Source organism: Prinia subflava, chromosome 9 (assembly GCF_021018805.1).
Source record: "Prinia subflava isolate CZ2003 ecotype Zambia chromosome 9, Cam_Psub_1.2, whole genome shotgun sequence".
Lineage (NCBI taxonomy): Eukaryota > Metazoa > Chordata > Aves > Passeriformes > Cisticolidae > Prinia > Prinia subflava.
Window position 1 is genome coordinate 16,176,273 of NC_086255.1, and position 20,890 is coordinate 16,197,162.

The window sequence follows — 20,890 nt, forward strand, 5'->3', positions numbered from 1 at the left end:
AATCTAGATAGGTGGAATTTTCAGGAATTTTATCAGAAGTCATGTTCCCAAGACCCTCTGAAGATTTTCATTACCATTAATCTTACAAAACATTTGCTTTCCTGCCCTCTAGTGCTCATGTCTATTTAAGTTTTCTATACAAACCTGGTTTTGGAAACCTACCATCATATAAATGGTCCTACTGAACTAAAATTACTTACTTATTGCAATACTACTAGTGATCTAAATGGTTCCTTCTGTTGTTGCTCATGTATGTATCACACTCATGCAGTTATCTGAAAGGTAAGACTTTTTAGGTTACTTTTCATTTTACAAAACCAATGTGAGTTTTCTTTCTCAGTTCTGGACCATATAATGGAGTTTTAAGTGCACAAACTGAAGCTTACTTCTGGGTTTATTACTAAAACATTTTCACTGCTAGCTAAAGCTGTTAGTTAGCCATATAGCAAACTACAACTTTCCACAGTATTTACAGGTTTTCATCCACATTAAAAGCTTTTCTACCTAATATAATTAATTTTGCCTCCAACGATGCAGTTTGTTACAGCATTGTGCATGCTTACATTTAAAACAATGGGTTAACATACTACATCTGTAATTACTCCCATGCTACCAGAAAACCAGTGAATTAAATTTATTTAGTGTTAAATGGATATGGAATGTCATACAGTACATGTAAAGACACTTCAAGATGAGTAAAGCAGAACTAATTGCACAAGGGATTAAAGGTTCACCTCAACAGTCAGTATTATCAAATCATTACAGCTTCCATCTTCAGAGTGCAAGGTATGTCATGCAAAAAAACAGCTCAAAAAATCCCCAAACAGACAAAACCAACATTGTGGTACCACTTAAAATGCTATCATACCACAATATTTTACAAGACATTAGGTGATCATTCATATAGAATGAAGCATTTTAGCAATAACAAAAGGGTTTTAAACATAATTAACAGATTTTGCATGAACACAAATTCCAGCATTACTATACCTAAGGAAAAGGCAACATGCTGGGAGAAAGTACCTAAAAATCAAAGCCTTTTTTATTCATAGCCAATATTACTTTCTGCAAGAATTCTGCAATCTTACTCCTCACATAACCGGGTAAGGTTCAATACATTTTTACATAGAGCATAATCACATAACCACCACATCAGCAAGAGGATTTCATTATCTTGACCAGTTACTACATTTAAAACCATGGTAAGATAACATGCCCTGTAAACAAATTGTCTTCTGGGACAGTGCTCTGTATGTAGAAATATTAAACAACTAAAATATACTCCTACCCACTTTAACCCCAAGTAAGTTACAATTTGTATTTACATATTTTTGAACTATGTGGGTAAAAGCTGCAGATGGCAGAAAAGCAGAGTACACACGAGAGCTGTGCCAGTGCTGAGCGGGTGGGAGCGGTCAGGACCCCAAAGGAGACCTGGCCAGGGGCTGTACCTTTCACACCTCCTCTGCCCAAGGGGCCTCACTAGGGTTACCCAAGGCAGCCGCTGCTGTGGCAGAGCTGCCCCTCCCGTCCAGCTCAGCCAGCTGGGAGCAGCAGGTGCAGCCCCCCAGCTGCACTCGCTGAAAGCAGACAAACACTCCTACACCCCTGCTTCAACCACAGCTGGAACGTTTACATGGAAGAGACAGCGGAGATGACAGCATGGCTTTTAGCATTTCCACCTTGCAATGCTCATATTCTGAGGGCACCAGCAGGTAGATTCATCTACCAAAATAAGCATACAAAAAAGGCCAAGTTGTTTGCCCTCACTTTAGGAATAAACTATTTAACTTCCTGGCTTAAATGTAAGCAAGAGAAACTCAAGAAAGAACTTCTTGAGATTAATTTTCCATCTACATTCAAAGGAAATAATTTACTAAAACTGTAACTTGCAAGGTCTACTAGCCTTGAAGTCAGGATACAGGTTAACTATACCTATAGTTAAATAAAAAACTTCAAAAGGCATTTTACAGAAATAAAATATGCAACTCTAGGAAGTAGGTGGAAAACCACTTTAGTATTTGTCTGGAACACTCTACTTTCATAGCCCATCATTCTCAGGAATGTATATTTCATAAATAAAAATACAGAACAAAAATTTGTGTAGTCAATCTAAAGTTGGGTATTTCTAAACCTCCTCAGATAAAATTTGCTTTCTCCCTCACAATTAAGTGATAAAACCTGAAAAAATTTGACTTTTCAAATCTATCTTGCATGAGAAAACAGAGATGAACAAACCAACATCTGGAAAGAACATTTTGTACAAGATTGCAGTTCTAAAACACTTATATTACAAAGCAATGTAAATAAATACCAGGCTAGTACAAAAGCTCTTATTTACAGTTTTACAAATGAAAACGTTTTCAGTGTAAATGCAGTGTTTTAAAGAACACAATATTAGTAAAATGAGTTCCTGTATAGACCATTACAATTTCTGCTAGATTTTGAATGCAGTATTGTATAAAACCATTGTTTCAAGTTAATTTTTGTTTATAATTTAGTACAGCCAAACCCCAGTTTATGCCTGGAATGGTATCTGTTAAAGTGCTGAAAAAGAGGACATTTCTGAAATTTTAGAAAAACATACTGTACATTATTAAAGCTTTATCAAGTCGAAACTGGTACGTTTTGTTCACATTTGCTACCACACCACCTGGGAATGGGAAGTTTTTCAACAAAAGCTTGTAATTATCGGGATGGCAGCCATCGATATCTTCGCATCCAAAGTCTGATGGGTTTCCCACATGTAACTTCTCTTAAGCATCAGTGGTGGCTTCAGGTTTCATAATCTGGTAAGTAATCAAGTATTCTGGATAAGCCTGGAAGAGGGACACACACATTGTCTATTATTATTTCATTCTCTGGATAAATGCAGAATGTTAGGGAGGAGAAAAAGTTATTGATGCCAAAGGAAAAAAATCAAAACATCAAAGGTAAAAATCCGTGGATCATTCAGGAAGCATGGATCCTTTCACCTGCAACTGCAGCTGGAGTTTGTTCCAAGCCAAAAGCAAGTCCTAGCACCACAAACCCAGGAAAAAAAACCCCAATGCATTACATGCCTTTGAAAAAGACAGAAGAGAGTTTGTCAAACCAACCCACAAGCTGTTTACCTGCTCTCCTCTGTAAATGACATATTCTGCCAGTGCCAACCCATTGACACTGGGCCGCCCGGTCACTGAGTGATGTCCAGGGGGAGAATGAGCCATTTTCATCGCACTGAACTGCAGGAAGGACTTGCCCAATGTTACACGACAGAAGAGCAACTGCCTGTGTTGAAAGGGAAAAGGACCATGAATACACAATGCTTATGACTTTGAACCTTGAACCACTTCAGTCAGCTTTCATAGTTCATAAACTTCTTGGGTTCTGTTTTGCTGAACAAAAGTTACACTCTGGAAAGCTCTAGGCCAAGGAAAGGGTTGGTAGCAACATGGAGAAATGTTCATCTTAGTTACTGGAAACAGTATGTTTACCAATGTACTCAGGAGATTGCCACCACCTTTTCTTTATGTGTTACTTATTTATTTTCTTTTTTTGGGTTTTTTAAGGAAAAATTTTTTTATCCCCTCCCTCCATTACTCATCCTGACAACATAATTCACAAGTGTTCTAATGCTAGATTTGTATCCAACAGCCAAGTCAACACCAAGGTTAAAAGGATAGGCAAACTCTAGGTCAATGCAAAATACCTCAGACTAGCATTTGTCAGTTTGTTAAGCTGCTCTCACTATTAGAAGACTCAGCAAGGGCTCTTATTTCTGTACACATGTACCTACTGCAATGACAATAGAATCCTGGCATTTTTACAGATCAACGTTATGAACCATTTCACTCTGCCAAAGCTTTTCCTTTTCTCACTCTTTGCAGAAGACAAACTAAAAATCCCTTCTTACTCAAAACTTTAGAAAGCACAAAAAGACTCTGACATCCTCTGTAACTCTGGAAGATGATCCTCATTATTTGGAGTGCCAGAAAAGAGTAAGCAATATGAAAAAGGGGAGAGTCTCAAGGATACTGGAAAGATGACATTATCTTTGTGTATCAATGTAAAACAGGATGCACACAAACACTAAATATTCTCCTGGCTGAAATGATTGCCACCACCAAAACTGACTCCATGACATTAGAGTCTATTCTGAACTGATGCTGTTTGTAAGACATAACAGATGTTTCTGTTGAAAAGGGGATTCAAGAACTCAGTCAGTGGCAGAATCCACCAATCCACATCTCTGTTTCAGTGTGTGAAAAAGCAGTGATATGAGGGCTGACTGTTACAAGTACATCCTCCTCAAAGAAATACTGCATCTGAATATCTCTGAATTTCTTCTTTCTCTGTAATAGGCAGTGAACTAAACTCATACTGCTGCATCTTTCACACAAGCACCTTGCAGATCCTCTTCACTCTCTGGCTCCCCTAAGTCTGATTTTTATATTAAGTTAAGAGCAAAGATATGGTTAAATGCACTGAAAAAGGTTGAAGGTTTCTAGGACTTAATTGTCAAAGTTTTCTGAAAATTTCTATTAGGGCCAGCACACAGAGAGTACTGAGGAGGTCTGGTTACCAAGCAAATCTTTCTTCAGAGGGACACTGCTGCATTGACAGTGTAGGACACAATATACAAAAGCAAAATTAGATTCTTTCATGGGACTTACCTGTGGCAAACATAGCAAGATCTATCTTTGTGAATTGGACATCCAGTTCCACCTCCAATTCCATACACATACTGATTGCTTTTGGAAGAGTTTTCAGCAAAATAAATCCCAGCTCCAAACATGCCGCCTATATAGGCATGTCTCTCATCAAAGCCTTTATGAATGATTGCATTCACAAACGGGGAGCCTAAGAGAAAGGAAGTAAAATATTGAAAATACAGTTCACAGATTTTTGTACGTGTCACAATTCAATCACTCATTCCCACTGTGCTGGGACCTATGTAGCCTTCCTTATGAACATGCATTGTGGACTTTGCTCACCAGGACAAACTCTGTATTTGTGCACAGGAAAGACTTCAACTGGCTTTACCTTGCTAATGATAAGCTATCTTTTCTAGTACACTTAACAAAATTAACTTATAAAACCAAGAAAACAAACAAACAAAATCCCACCCCAAAACTATCCTTGGAAAAAATCCTTCAGCAGAATAAATTTTGACCTTTAATCATTTTGGTCATAGAGCTGATAAAACAGACTCGAGGAGGCACACTACTTAATCTTCATTCATAATTGCTTATATGCTTTCACTTAGATCTTTGAAGTCTCCTTTGGGGAGAGACAAGGAGAAGCAAATTTCAGAAGAATGATACAGTACACTGTATCATCCCTTATGAAATGCACAAACACTTGTTCATAAAAACTCATGTAAAACCTAGAACCTACTTCCACTGAGGAAATTTACTTTGTTTGAGACAGTAGAAACCCGCCATTAAAGAGTGCTGATAAAGAAATAAGTTCATAAAGCACATTTCAAATTCTCACCATGAAACAGCATCCTTTCATTGGCATGGTTATGATTCTCTTCAGAGACCTCTTTCCTCCTGTGAGTGTATCTTTCCCACAGTTTTTTGTTGCACACTTTCTGAATCTGAAACAGCCAAAATGACGCTGAAAAGCTCTGCTCACTTTACTGGACAGATGTATAACCTAGAGCCACTAAACTACAACACAGTTACACTGCCACTGGCACAAGATTATTTTCCTTGAGAATCAATGAAACACAAATTGACTTATCCTGCACAAATTGATTGTTGTAGTATGACAAGTAAATAGTAACTATATACTTAAGAATCAATTCATTTTACAGAGCTCCTTGTTAATAATCCTTAAATTACTCTCTAATTTAAATTTAGCAGGCTCAGCCACAATTCTTGATGCTGAATCACTAGTAAAAAGATCAATCAGTGAATTAAGAAATGCCTTCCATGAACTCTTGTGAAGCATTTCCAAAATAAAGTAAATTACATACTCCCTGCAGAGGTATGCTGGACATTTCAAAGTCTTGTGCATGTAGATATAGCACAGCAATTCCACTGTAACTTCAGTTCAGAATAAATCTTAGCAGTACTTACTTCGAAATCAAAATATTTATATTAATGAAAATTACCATTACTTCAGAGGGAAAACTACATAAATACAAACCAAAATTCCATTAGATTATTTAAACTTGTCTACTGCCTGGTTTTTTACACTTGTTTGATGTTAGATCAAGCTAAGTAAGAGTTCAAAAGTTTTGCTTTTCCTTTGTGTGGTTTTTTTTTGTGCCATCCTCCCTCAAAAAACACCCTCTTCTGTTTCCTATAAAACCTTCTGCCTTTTACTTCAAAAATTCTCCAGTTTTCAGTGAGATCCTTCTATGTCAATTTCTCATAAAATCTCTTCCTGACTATTAACCCGTAAGTACCTTTCCCATATAAACTTAAGTCTTTGAATTTCCCTGAAGATGACCTTTGTGCTGTGCACATCTCAGAAAGGTGCATCTTGCCACATTCTGGAACTCAAACAAGTGTAGAATATTCTATGGCTATGCTACTTTTAGACAGAACTCCAAAGGCATAAAACCACTGGCCATAAAAAAAACAGGTACCTTTAAGATGTTGTATCTATTGAAGACTCCACCTGCGTGCCCTCCATCTCTGTGCTCTCGGACAGTACTCTGCATCTGAAAATTGAGAATTCAAAGAGGATTACATTCTTTCAGAACACATTCAACAGGTTTCCTTTACACAAGTCAAATAATGAAAAGAACTAATTAGGTATTAACACAATTAAAAATCATAAGAGAAATTTTTAGGTGATCAGTTGTTAAGTAATACCAGATTTTGTGAATGCACATGGAACAGCTTTAATGATTTTTTAAAAAACCCACATATTTTGACTGCTCTGTGGTCTAGTTTTCAAACAGGAGAAGACGGTCACTAATCTCTTTAAAATTGTGTTTGTTCAGAATTTTGCCCTGTGTGATTATGGCACTTTGAAAGGAAGTGATGTAAAACCATGTATGACAAACAGGCAGTCCCTTGGTAGCATAGAATTTATGTTATATTGAAGAGATTTGATATCTACAGTAGAGGTTTTAAAAACAGGACAAGCAGTAATAATGTAAGAAAGAAAAAAGTTACAGACATCATGAACACCGAGTATAAGTGGTGCAAAGTCAGGAATCTGAAGTATCCTCATGCAGGTTCCTCTTGAACTTAGTGATGTTTACTGCACTATTGAATTGTCTAGCAATACTTCTCTAGTAGCAATAGCAAAAATACTGAGAGACTACAAAGAATGGCATTTACCTCTTCTTCTACTGACTGAAATTCCTTGTCTTCAGTGGAAAGGTCTATGAGAATAGTTCCACTAGCAGAAGTATTTAGAGTCAGGTATGGGTTAAGTCCTGTGAATGTAATAAAACACAGTTTCAGAATCCACAATCATTTTCTCTGCTCCGTGGACACTGATTGATCCTTGTCTCAGCAAGAACCTTCATTTTAGATGCACTATCCCATTTGTCCATGCTTAGCTCAGTATAATAACACACGTAACAGGGGAAATACTTGTAAACATCTGCTTACTTCAGAATTCATTTCAACTCTAGGCAGTGACACAGCGAGCAACCAGTCCCTGTGCAGAGTCCACAACTAGCAATGAGTCCACTGGTAGCAATGACATCATGCATGGGAAGAACAACTTGAAGCACTAATTTAGTAGGAGTATTTTTCCCACAGTCATGCAGAAAGAACTGACAAAATAACTAAGTTTCTTCTTAATGAGATACAATTTGGAATAACATTAAATAATTTATAAAAAATGATTATATAAAGGCAGTATTATGTGATAATTTAAAATTACCTTGTTGCCCAGAAATAAGTCTTTCAACTCCTTTGATGATTTTATGCCTATGGCCATAAGCATTAATGCCAATTTCCTTCAATTCTTTGTGTCCCATTTCAACCAATACGTCCAATGTTATCTATAATGAAAGCAAGACCGTTTTTTGTACTAGAACAACTGCCAATGACAGTGAAAATATATCTCACAATAGCTGTGAGAAAAAACAAATGTGAAAAGAGCAGAACACTGGAGGCTTCAGTGTATTATTTTCATGTTTTACTTTTACTCAACTGCTTTCTTCTAACTTTTTGTCTTAAATAAACACGCTACAAACTACAAATTGTAACTTGCATTGCTTGCAAGGACCAGGTTTCTGATCAAGAAATACTCTTCTAAAACTATTCAAACAAACACTGAAATTACTAATTGAGACAGACTACTTATTTCCTCTACCATTTATACCACTGAAAGGAAACTGCTACAACTGTTAAACTGATATAAACATTATTGTCCCCACCTGTTAATACATATATTTTAATATACACATATATTTTAATATATATTTATTTTACATATCAATTAAAAATCCAGTTACAGTCCTTTTCTTCATTCCCCTCATTTTGACAGTGACTCATTTAAAATCTTATTACATTATACTAACCAGCCATTATTTATTCCATTGCTTTCTAGCCCAGACTATCTAGAAATAAATATAACCACTTACCTGTTCTCTCTCAAATATGTCAATTAGATGTTCAAGGCCAAGGTTCCGCACAAACTGATTAATGCTAAAATCTACACCTGAAACTGGGTAAGAAGAAAAACTCACAATGTGCATTGATACCTGTATTGTAAATAAGGCATACACACCTCCCCTCATCTGTGGCAACAATGAGAAAGACAGAAATTTGTGGTCTTTTGCTGGTGTAGATTAAATATCTGTATCATTAACCAGTAGCAACTTAATCTGCTCTTCTACCTCCCTAAGAGCAGTCTTTGTGCTTCCACAGAACAACCCAACCAGCTACCAGGACTGCAAGTTACTACAGAAAATATATTGACAAGTAAAATGTCATAGAAGTAACCTTTTTAAGACACCTGATCTAAGAACAGCCTCTTAAAGATAAAGTTGGTAGTAAAATACTGCTTGGTATGCAGCCTAATTTCATTTGACTTCTCCTTTAAAACACAATTCACCATATTGGTTCTGTTCAGCCAAAAACATTTTTTTGATGTCTGAACAATTGGCTCTGTAAAGGGAAAACAGTAAAATCTCTGTAGTACAAGACTTTCAGACTTCTGTTCCTCATTAATGACATCACAAGTAATCTAAACATTGTATAATCCATAATACTTCTATGGATGTATGGAAAACTTCACACCTTTGTGCTCTTTTTACCATTTGATAAGAAATGTTATTCACTCCTGAGAAAGCCTCACCTTCTTTTTTCTCCAGAACAGTAGCTCCCTCTGCACAGTTTGTACCAACAACAGAGGGAAGTTCAGAAAAACTACCAGACAAGTTGTCAAGGCTACTTGCAGCAGACAGACTGGATGGACTGGATGGAACAGAAGAGAGGGAATCAGCTGCAGAACCTGTTGCCTGAGACACACTTATCACCTGAGGTTTGTAGCAAGTCGGTAAGGCAGAAGGAGGCATTGCTGCTGTCAGTAATGCACTGACATCGTCTGCCTAAAAAACAGAAAACATCTCATTAAAACAGAGGAACACTTCTGCACAATGTTTTTTCCTAGAATGCATTATCATTATATCAAATTTCTTAATTACACTGCAAAATAATACTGAGAAAAGATGCATTTTATAGTGCAGTTTACAAACTTTTTTGCCAACTACATACATGAAACTGTAAAAAGTTTATAAAAAACTGCTTATACATAAAAACTGTAAAAAGGTAAACAGTAAAGAGTTTAGTATTCTAAAAACTTTTAGGGATAGTTAAACAGGATTAATTTGCTACAAAAATGAACAGAAGCTTCTACTGGCACCAGAATTTATGAAACAAAACAGTTGGATTACATTGTAATATTTAGAAAAAAAACCTCTAAAAACTTAACAGACAGATAGTTCCTAAATTTATGCTGATACAAGGTTTGCTTATATTTTATGGTCACAATTTTTGTATTAGATTAGCAAGAAATTATTTAAAGAAGATTTATAAAGCTCTATTAACTTCCCTTGCAAATCCCACAGAAACCACAGTATTTTAAACTTTGCAGAAGTGGTTGTATTGCCATTTTTTAAAGGATAGTTTTAAATGAGGTGTCACATGTAGGTAAGTACAGATTTCCCAAGAGGAGCCCCATCACTTACAGTGACCAGGTCCAATGGTGTTTGTCCTTCCTGGTTTTTCAGAGTAGGATCAGCCCCATGTGCCAGCAACAGGGCACAAAGCTGAGTCCTTCCCTTCTGGGCTGCCTCATGAAGGGGTGTGAAAGCCCATTTGTCTGTAGCATTCACACAGGCATTATACTTTATAAGTAAAGCTGCTACATCAACATGCTGGAAAAGTAAAAACACCAGTTAAGTTCCAAGGTACCACAGTGCACTGAAATAATTCAGAACTATTACTGCTATTTCTCTGTAATCAGAGTAACTCTGAATTTTCTTAGAATGCATTTAATTATGATTTTAAAAAGTATTCAAGCAAGGTGCTTTCTTCCTCACCTATGACATACGAACAAAAAGTTAAGTCAGATTTGTTGTCTTGTGAAAGAAGGACAGAGTGAAACAAAATTCCAAATCCTGAGGAATCTGAAGGAAAAAAAGTCTGATTCTGAACTTCCAGCTTGGAAAGTTCTCCAACTGTTTTAGTTAAAGACTTGATTCAGGAAGTTCATAAAGGACAAAGATTCAGGAAGTTCTTAAAAACAATTGCTGTCTCAACAGCAGTCATATAAGTGAAAATGAGATCTTCCTGATAAAATTTGACTGGCACAGATAAGGAAAGGCATTTTACAGAACACCTTTCAGCCTGCTGGCTTTTCACGTGTTCATGGTCAGAAAACTCCATTTGTGATTTTACAAATTTGTAAGTCTTTACTTATAACATAAACTGTGATCTAATTACTCATTCTACATCTTACAAATAAGATTACATTATAACTCAATAGCAAAAGCACTCTACAGAGGCATAAAATGCTGTCAGTGAAATGTACCTTTTTTTTTTAAATAAATAAAGTCTCAGAAGATTTGAGATATTTACCCCATAAGATGCTGCATTATGCAGAGGAATCAAGCCTCCTTTATCCTGTGCATTCACATCTGCTCCATGCTGCAACAGGTATTCTGCAACCTCCAAATTATTGTAACCAGCTGAAATTGCAGAAGGACAGAATAAACAGAATTAAAACACCACCCCCAACAGGCCAAGGAGAAGTAGTAATTCACTTCCATTACTTGAAAGTAAATTAAATTGTTAATCCCAGTGAAGACAGTATAATACCTATTACAAAGGACAGCATTACTTTAAGAGTATTTGGTTTTAAAACCTGTCAATAAACCATAAAAGATCCTTTCTGGCTAGAGAGAACAGGGAAATAATTAAACAGTTTGAAAAGCAATGTAAGATTAATATACATAAGATACTAAGTTTTTAAAAGAAAAAGTACTGAATCTTCCAGGCTAGAGGCTACACTCTAAACTTTCTAGACACAAAGTTCAGCCACAGTAATTAGTAACTGATCAAAGTTAATTAGAACACTGACCTGCTAAATGTAGTGGTGTTGAATGCCGCCCTTGTGTGTCCCGACAGTTGACATTGTCAGGTGAACAGAGCTTTTTCACTCGGGCCAAACAACCTTTTTTTGCAGCATCCAGGAGAGCTGCATCTCCTCTAAGGAGGTCTTGAATATCAGTATCACCATCTTTAACAAGGTCTAGAGGAGTATTTCCATCCCTGTTCTTCTTTGTAGGGTCAGCTCCATGCTGTGCACACCAAAAACAGGTGGTAAGTATGTCAGTAGAATAAACATGCTGTATCTGAGGTATCTAACGCCTTGTTGAGCAAATATTCTGACACATACTGGAATCCTGCACAGAGCCTTCCATCTACTGTGTGAGAAAGGACAACACAGTACTAACAGTAACCCTTTTACTGAAAACATTTAACTACAATAATTTAGAAATCACAAACCAATTTCTCAAAGAAGTCCATTTAATGTTTCAAAGTGAACAAGAAAGAAAACAAAGTTACCTCCCTCCAGCATATGTAATACCTGTAACAGGAGTTTGCAAATCTCATATTTTCCTTTTGCTGCAGCTTCATGCAAGGGAGTGAATTTCCACAAGTCAGCTACATTGACAACTGCACCATGTTTAACCAACAGCTCTGCAACTTCATAGTGACCGTACGAGCAGGCGTTATGTAAAGGGACAAGTCCTCTGCAAACAATTAAAACAAGAGGAAAACTCTCTTTAAAAATAGGGCATTTTTTCAACAGGTGATATAAACTTAAAACACATTGCACTTTGGGCCATATCAAATTATAACAAAACCTTCCCTCTCCCCCAGCAGTCTAATATAACAGGAATACTATTGCAGTAGAAATTTAATCAGTGGGGCACTAAAGAGAATTGAAAGCACAAGGCCAGAGAAATTCTTGATGCTCTGATCTGAAGTACTGCAAAATGCTTTTGGATATTCTTAACATCTTCATTCTAACAGAAATTTCCTTGAAAAAAAAAGACTGAAGAAAAACAGGATGCTTATCAGCTAACAATATTCAAAAGCTGATAAATATGACCAATTACAATTGCCAATAAAATATATATTCAAGCATTTACCCCTTATCTTTTGCATGTACATCAGCTCCATGCTGAAGAAGATACTCCACAACAGATACTCTGTTATATCCAGCTGCAAAATGAAGTGGTGTAGACTGACGTCCTTCAATATCTCTGCAGTTCACACTCTGGACTGTACACAGCTTCTGTGAATTTCCCCAAACAAAACATAGTCACTACATACAGTGTTGACATCTCTAATTCAGTCATAGAATATTGTTATACACATGCAATTTTGCATAACTGTTTTCAATTTAAAAAACCTATTTGTACAGTCTTTACTTTTACAGATTGTGTCCTAAGAAAAAAATCCATCTGCTCCCAAATCCACACCTCTGACTTATTAAGGCTTTTTATATAAGGCAAACATCTGGAGGTGATGAATATTGTACTCTGTAATCTGTAATAATTGGGTAATACAAACGTTTTAGGACAGATCACAATTCTAAAGCAGTCAGCAAAGCGCTGTTTGCTTGCTTTGAGAAATTATACACTGACATATAATTCTGTGCTGCTTTGGCTGGCGTGGAGTTAGTTTTCTTCCCAGTGGCTGGAATGGGGCTGTGTTTTGGATTTGTGCTGAGCACAGGGCTGATGATACAGAGATGTTGTTGTCATTGCTGAGCAGGGCTCACACAGAGCCAAGGCCTTTCCTGCTGCCATGCTGGCAAGGCTGGGGGAGACACAGCCAGGACAGGTCACCCCAGGGAGCAAAGGGACATTCCAGACCAGAGGGCACTGTGCTCAGTACAGAAAGTGGGGGAACAAGGAGGAAGGAGGATGGAGTTTGTCTTCCCCAGTTACTTATCTGAGATGGGGCCCTGCTCTCCTGGGGATGGCTGAACACCTGCCTCCCCATGCGAAGTAGTGAATTAATTCCTTGTTCTGATTGCTTCCTGTGTGGCTTTTGCTTTCTCTATGAAACTGCCTTTATCTCAGCCCATGAGTTTTCCAGCTTTTACCCTTCTGACTCCTTTCCAATCCTGCTGGGGGGAAATTGTCCAAGCAGCTGTGTGGGGTTTGGTTGCTGGCTGAGGTTAAACCATGACAAATGCCCTCTTGCTTTTAAGGAGAGGTTTAAGCTTACTTTTACAGTATCCACATCTCCAGCCTTTGCAGCCTCCAGCAACTGTCGATCTGCATCAGAATTACCTAATGGGATACCTTCTGCAAAATAAATGAGATTGCATGACAGGTTAAGTGTAGGTAGTAGAAGAAATTTGTTAAGACGGGAAACAACTTGATCTTTTAAAGGCAAATCCTTGAAATAAAGTTAACCAACTACTGACAAGTTTTGTCTTTGCTTACTATCTGCAACTTTAGCTGCTACCGCTAATATCGCTTGGGAAGCTGACTTCAGCAACGTGCTTCCCCGGAAGTTTTGGAGTATTGTGGAAACAACAAAGCATTCTTATTTCAGTTTCAGCATTAGACCAGATCAAGTTTCTGTATGCTTTATAATTCCAAACCTTTCTCTTGAAAATCCATGTATACTGTTGCCTCCACTCACAAATGCAAAGCAAGCATTTTTTGTTTTAGAAACCCATTTTCTACTGTCAAGATTCCCCCCACCATAAGTCAGGATTTTAATAAAATTATTCCAGGTTGCTATATCCCAAAATTTTCATCTCTGATGATCTAGACAATAAATGGTATTGTTAAATAGGGAGTAAAACATCACCTAGAACTGTCTTTTGTAGAACATTTTTTTTTGTTGACTAGTCTTCACTATTATTTAACAGCACTAGGAACAGCAAGTAAAACGAAGCACCCCAGTGGATCTTGAATAACTCAGCATACCTTGTAGTAGCTGTTGCACACTTTCAGTCCCCATCTGCAAGGCTGTAAAGCCCTGCAGAGACACGATGGAAGGATCACATCCAGAACTCAGCAGCAACCTGCATGTCTGAAGATGACCACAATGTGCTGCTCTATGAAGAGAAGTCTGGCCAAGGTTATCTAATGCATTAACCTAAAAATAACACAGACAAGAAATACCACCATTAAGTTAGTATTAAAGATGTTTTCATTGCTGACCAGGAACATTTCCCACATAGTATCCTTACTTTTACAAAAAGAATATATTTAGTATATTTCCAAAGGTGATGACATTTCAAACAAAAACAGTTCATAAAGTAGCCCCTTTTTAGAGGCATGGGAACAATCCACTGAATTTTTTACCAAAAACAGGAGCAATTCACTATTTTGCTCCTCACAGCACAGATCTTCAGTGCTAACATGTAGAACAGCTCTTACCTAGCATTGGCCTATTGTGGTTTCTCAGACTGAGGACTTCCTATGTGTTGGCTCAGCCAAAGTGCTTTCACCAATTTAAAAATCTGCACCAAAACCTTACTTGTGTTCTTTTATTCCCTACTCTTCCTCTGGTTTTGGAAACTTCAGGCTATAATCAAATTCCCATGACAGAGATTCAACTCCAAGTCTTGGAGGGTTCAAACACTACAGGGAGTCTCCTTTTCACACTTTCTTTCTGTGGAAGTTTGAACTAACCATTGTGTTATGAATTAACATTTTGTTTCATTTTACTTTTTACTGCATACAGTATCACCTTAAGTCTATCTGTCACACAGTTCAGTCTAGCTTCTTGCTGTTCATAACCCCCCCCAATTTTTTCCTTACATATTTCATTATTTCTGCTAGACAATGAAGCACTGAATAAGACACCTTGAGAGTTTTCCATTCCCAGAAAGAACTACATCTGCGTTTCTTAAAAATAGCACCAAACCAACCAATCACTATAAATGATTCTATAATGTATAGGGCTGTACTGAGGGACTGATGGCCTATAGCTAAAGTCTATAAATCTAGAACTTTCCAAAATTAATTATTTTGTCCATCCTCATGGTATAAATACCTGTAGAGTACATGAATGTCAACAAAAGTATAATACTCATACCTTAGCTTCATGTTTCACAACTACTTCAACAACATCATTATGAGCCTTTTCTGATGCCACATGCAGAGGAGTCAAGAAGCTTAAAAAAAAAAAGAATAATTCAAAATATATTTTGCAAAATCTTCTAAGCAAACAGTTAAGAGTATTGATTTGTAACCACTCACTCTTTTGTTTTTTCATTGATATTGGCTCCCTTTCTCAGCAGCAATTCACATACTTGTTTCCTCTTAGGATATGGAGATGCAGCAGCACAGTGCTGTAAACATTAAAAAGTTTACAATTAACAACCAACTAGCAATATCCAGGTTTTATTACTTGCTGACCAGCTGGCAGTTAAGAGCTGGTGGTGTAAAAAGACAACAGAAAAAAAACCCCAAAACACCTAGAAGCTTATTAATTTGGAAGATTCCACTTGGGCTTTTGGATTTACCTTGGTATTTTCAAGAACTCCCCTTTCTAATAATTGCTGGAAACCATCAAAGCAAAGCTAACATACATAGCTTGCTGTTGCTTAAAATGAGACTATTCTACAAAATCCAGTCCTTTAGACAATCTAAACATGCCTAAATCATTTATGTTAGTCTTAACATTAAGAACAAAACATTAATTAGTGTTATTTGCTTGACGCTGGGTATTTCAGGTTGAATTACAGCACTTGACGCTGCAATATTTATTGCTAAATTATTACCAAAAAATCAATGGTGCTTTTGTTGTGACAGTTGAGCAGTGTTGGGTCAGCACCATAACTTAACAAAAGAGAACATACTTCCACCCTGTTCTTAGAAGCTGCTTCATGCAGAGGGGTGAATTGCCACAGATCCATTGCATTATAATAATATAATAATTATTATTATTATTATTAATTATTATTATAATAATAATTATTATTATTAATTAATAATTATTATTATTAATAATAATAATATTATTATTATTAGTTCGTGTCCACCACCCTCATCCTGCCCAATCCTGCCCTATCGGCTTCTGCCTGTAAAAATGCCGTGGCATTCAAGATTTCTCCCACATGCAAGATGCTACATTTTGGAACTCGGGCTGCTTTTGGAGTGCCAAATGTCTCCCACAATGTGACATCAGGAACATGGCCAGGTGAGTTTAGTATCCCATGGAAATGGGCCACCGTTGGTGTCCACCACCATCACCGGCCCAATCCTGCCCTATCGGCTTCTGCCTGTAAAAATGCCATGACATTCAAGATTATACTATATTTAATAGTATTAAATAGCATACTATTACCTAGTATGCTTAGGTTAGCCACAATATATACAAAACCATTAATAAATCCTGAGATATTACCAATGCTGTCTCATGTGTCTGAGGATGCTTGAAGTTCACTGTTTCCAAAGAAAGATGTTTCTTTATACGAGCTACATCTGATTCTCTTGCAGCCTGTAGCAGTGAGTGACCTTTGAACTCATCTTTAAAAACAAAGAAATACATAGCAGAGGGTTACACTCTTTTACTCAAGAAGGATCAACAGAATTGCTTCTTTCAGTTAAAAAAAAAAAATAATTTATTCAGCCAACCACAAAGCACACATTTCCAAGTCTGACTCAAGCTATTACATCACTTAACTTGTTAGTTAAGTCAAAACACAACACAAATTTTGCTTTGTTTCTAAACCAAAGCCAGATACATCCAAACTGGCTGCACAAGATCTATTTCACGCACCACTCTGTAGGTTCTACTGTTCACACAGGTACTAACTCAAGCATATAAAAATACTTCTGACCCATTTTTCGAAAACCATTCCTAGATGCTAGCATGAAGCCTAGGTAGTATTTACTGACGATTTTTGGAAATATCCCAGAAAGTTATTGTTTGATCACTCAAGAACAGAATCTAAGGTCACTCTTTTCAACTCTTTAAGTTTGCTGGACAAAAATCAATGCCCTTCATCCATTTTTTAGGACTTGGAGTGATTGTGGCACATTCAACGTATTCAGCATTCTAAACAGTTATTTTTTCTTATCTTCAAACAAGAAACTGTGGAATAAAAATTAATATTTTAACAACCTTGATGCTATAACAGGAACAAGCACGGGAAATGAAAGTGTATCGGCATGGTCATGAGGGAAAACATGTAATAGGGGAAAAGCTACAGAACCCATCACAACCACCTGACTATAAAACTGACAGTAAAATTATTTTAAATGTCTACAATCAGAAAATCTAGCAGTTTCAAATTACGAACAGTGAAATATACTGCACATTGCACAATTACTTTTAAAGTGTATGCATTTTCCAAATCTAGTTTCTGGCAGGTCACTGTCTAGGGAATCTAATTACACATTACAAGCTGTAGAACTGATCCCACTTTATACTCACATGCTAATCGTTCTTTTAATTGGGGTGTTGGAGCCAAATCAATGGTGCTTTTGTTGTGACAGTTGAGCAGTGTTGGGTCAGCACCATAACTTAACAAAAGAGAACATACTTCCACCCTGTTCTTAGAAGCTGCTTCATGCAGAGGGGTGAATTGCCACAGATCCATTGCATTCACACATGCTCCATGCTTGAAAGGAAAAGGGGTAAAAAAAGATGCAATCAAAACAAGGACGTTAGAAAAAGACCATGTTATTAGTTTTAATACAGTAGACTGTTAAAATAAATATCAATGCTTATACACAAACTGTTTCCAAGACACTGATTTTCAATCTAACAACATTTCAGCACACTGTGGATTTTAATCACGTGGTGTCCCACAGGTACACTCAAAGAAGCCAAAGGCTAGGTAGTCTTTTCAGACTTTCAGAAAGGAAAGGAGCTCTGCTACAGGTCAAACCAAAGAAACAGAAATATTCCATTCTCCAAATCACCTGTGAACAAGCTCTGGTTCTTTGCAGCTCTAGAAAGTGTCTGCAGTGACCAGCTGCACTAAGGTAAATACATGTTCTGGGAATAACCCCCAAGATACGAGTGCCACGGTATCTAAAACCAGACAGACACTCAAAGTTCATTCTGATTCAAAACATTTATACTTCTAAGATTCTACAAGTAATGCTCCTGGGTAGGTAAGGTATGTGTAATTCATCTCCAGTAACATTTTGAATGCACTTTGAGTTCAGTCTGTAAGCAAGTACACACTTCCACTGCTTCTGTTAAAGCCATATGGCTTTGCAATAAGTAATTCAGAATCCTCTGGAGCAGCAATCCAGCATGGAATACAACTCTAGCTAAATCATTAAGACACACAGTAGTGTATAGCCAAAAGTTCATTTGTGGGGGCGTGTCCAGTACCACCACTGTAAAAATTCCCTTTACAACTGGTCCCCGAAGTAAAAAAAAATCATTATACTCTTTATACTTACTACAATGTAAGCTTATTTCAATAGTTTTTTTTACTTAATTTTTTGCTTAACAAATAGAAAGATACATGGAATTAGTGGGGGGCTGAAACACACAGAACAGAACAAGTGCTATTCTCTGAGCAGCCAAATGTCTGGAGTCAGATAACAGAACACTTAGTTGTTACAATGATCTTGATTTGCTGTGGCAGCTGAGAATAGGCACAGCTCAAAACTCCTTTGGCAGAGGACACATATTATATTGCAGCCCACATCTTCAAGCCACTCTTTAATGTGTCTCATACTTATCTTCAAGACTAACGTAATCCAGCTAAACCAATGTGGTTCCAAGAGTTCCCTTTTGTTAGGAAAACTGACAGGTTTCTCTTTCTTTGGGGTGAAGGCTACAACTCAGGGCCAGAACTGCTGTTGTAAAGTTAATCTTCTCCAAAGACTGACTGCTCTTTAATTTTAAAACATTTACTATCTTTACCAATATTCTTTTCAAACACCTCTAATTGCTTTGTCTTCTAAAATATTCTTCTACTGTCCAACTCAAAATATCACTCTGCTTGTAGGGCTTTTTTGGATGCTTTTTTTTCCTTGGGTGAGAGTAGAAAGATTGAGATAAGCAGTACTTACTTGGTGGTATGAAAATATTCAACTTTGGAGCAGAGAGAGTTAAAAACAGAAAGCACATTTATAAAGAAAAAGCTTCCTTGCAAGCAGGAGATTCTGTAGCTCCAGTTTAATAATCGCTAACATGTAGAGCAAAAGCAATTTATCATTAGGTTTTGTAAATCTAGATACAAAATAAAAATATGCAACTTGTATTAGTCTATTATAAACTGTTCTTATTTGATAATATGCAACTTAGTCTCTTCAAAGACCAACCTTTACTAGAAGCTCTGTTACTTCGTAATGACCATAAGAACAGGCATTGTGAAGTGGCACCAGATCTCTGCACAGAAGAAAAAGGAGAAGCATGAATATTTTAGTACACAAATATTAATTTCAAATGCATCTAACACACTGCAACTGGCACTATGCTTTACGTTGAACACAGTACAAAAATAATGAGACATGTTCAAATGAGACTATGGGGAAGTAAGAAGCTGAAGAAGAAACCAGCAAATCCCATCAGCATTTATCAGAACAGTGAACACCTAAAACAATCAGAAGATGAGAAGTGAATTGCCTTGTCTCGCTGCAGAAGAAATGGTTCCACTCAGACTTGTAACCCTAAGCAGCAAGAACTATCAGCAGATGTTCAGGAGTGACCCTAATTATACCTTTTTCACAAGAACAATGCTGTAATATCTTCTCCTGTGAAAACTAACCAACTTGCATTTTTGTCAGAACAGAAAGCTTAAAGGTGACAGAACAGCCTCAGGTTGGAAATTCTTTGTGATTAAAACATTATGACTGCTCTTAACTTCAGCTCACTTTTTAAGGAATTCTGAACGAAGGGAAGAAGGGACCTACCCTTTATCCTTAGCGTGTACATCCGCTCCATGCTGCAGTAAGAGCTGCACTATTTTTACACGGTTATACCCAGCTGCTAAATGTAATGGAGTAGACTGAAAAAACAGAACACAGAATAAATCAGTAACACAAAATCAAGATTGATTTTGCATTTCTTTTTTCACAACTTGTTGACAGTACTAAATGCTGAAGTCCTTCAAGTTCAAAAGAAATCCCAAAGTGCTCAAATCAGACATTTGATAACTAGTTCATTGTTCACTGACAGCTCTTGAAGTCAACATAAACACAAATCCCAAATTTACTCCATCACTAATACAAAGGCCATTTTTGGATTTTTTATCCTACCATAGCTATAAATACAAACTGGCACAAACTATATCCTTGTGAAAGGGGAAGTAAGAAAGACCAGTAGCAACAATGACGGTTGAACTGTGAAGTCTCTCTGCCAGTCAGTAAAGTAAGTCTAAAAGTTATCAAGAGGCATTTGTTATCCACTTACTGAGTGCAGCAAGCAAGCAGGGTGTGGGGGAATTTCATCTCTTCTAAACTCTCACCCTC

The 20,890-nt window shown here is 37.0% G+C and overlaps 1 protein-coding gene across 1 annotated transcript in view; it reads right to left on the minus strand.

The window, feature by feature from the left end:
- Positions 1–610: 610 nt before the first annotated feature.
- TNKS2 (tankyrase 2) overlaps positions 611–20,890 on the minus strand; it is a 28,810-nt gene continuing 8,530 nt past the window's right edge. Inside the window, exons 6-27 of the mRNA XM_063405646.1 lie at positions 20,333–20,427; positions 19,742–19,808; positions 17,889–18,075; positions 16,857–16,978; positions 15,707–15,798; positions 15,543–15,621; positions 14,426–14,597; positions 13,713–13,792; positions 12,626–12,771; positions 12,058–12,223; positions 11,548–11,767; positions 11,046–11,155; positions 10,154–10,342; positions 9,262–9,514; positions 8,546–8,628; positions 7,840–7,960; positions 7,287–7,384; positions 6,584–6,658; positions 5,479–5,584; positions 4,656–4,842; positions 3,114–3,270; positions 611–2,819 (exon numbers count right to left, since the gene is read on the minus strand). Coding sequence (XP_063261716.1) covers positions 2,757–2,819; positions 3,114–3,270; positions 4,656–4,842; positions 5,479–5,584; positions 6,584–6,658; positions 7,287–7,384; positions 7,840–7,960; positions 8,546–8,628; positions 9,262–9,514; positions 10,154–10,342; positions 11,046–11,155; positions 11,548–11,767; positions 12,058–12,223; positions 12,626–12,771; positions 13,713–13,792; positions 14,426–14,597; positions 15,543–15,621; positions 15,707–15,798; positions 16,857–16,978; positions 17,889–18,075; positions 19,742–19,808; positions 20,333–20,427 — 2,868 coding nt within the window. The 3' untranslated portion in view covers positions 611–2,756. The remainder of the gene's footprint in view (positions 2,820–3,113; positions 3,271–4,655; positions 4,843–5,478; positions 5,585–6,583; positions 6,659–7,286; positions 7,385–7,839; positions 7,961–8,545; positions 8,629–9,261; positions 9,515–10,153; positions 10,343–11,045; positions 11,156–11,547; positions 11,768–12,057; positions 12,224–12,625; positions 12,772–13,712; positions 13,793–14,425; positions 14,598–15,542; positions 15,622–15,706; positions 15,799–16,856; positions 16,979–17,888; positions 18,076–19,741; positions 19,809–20,332; positions 20,428–20,890) is intronic.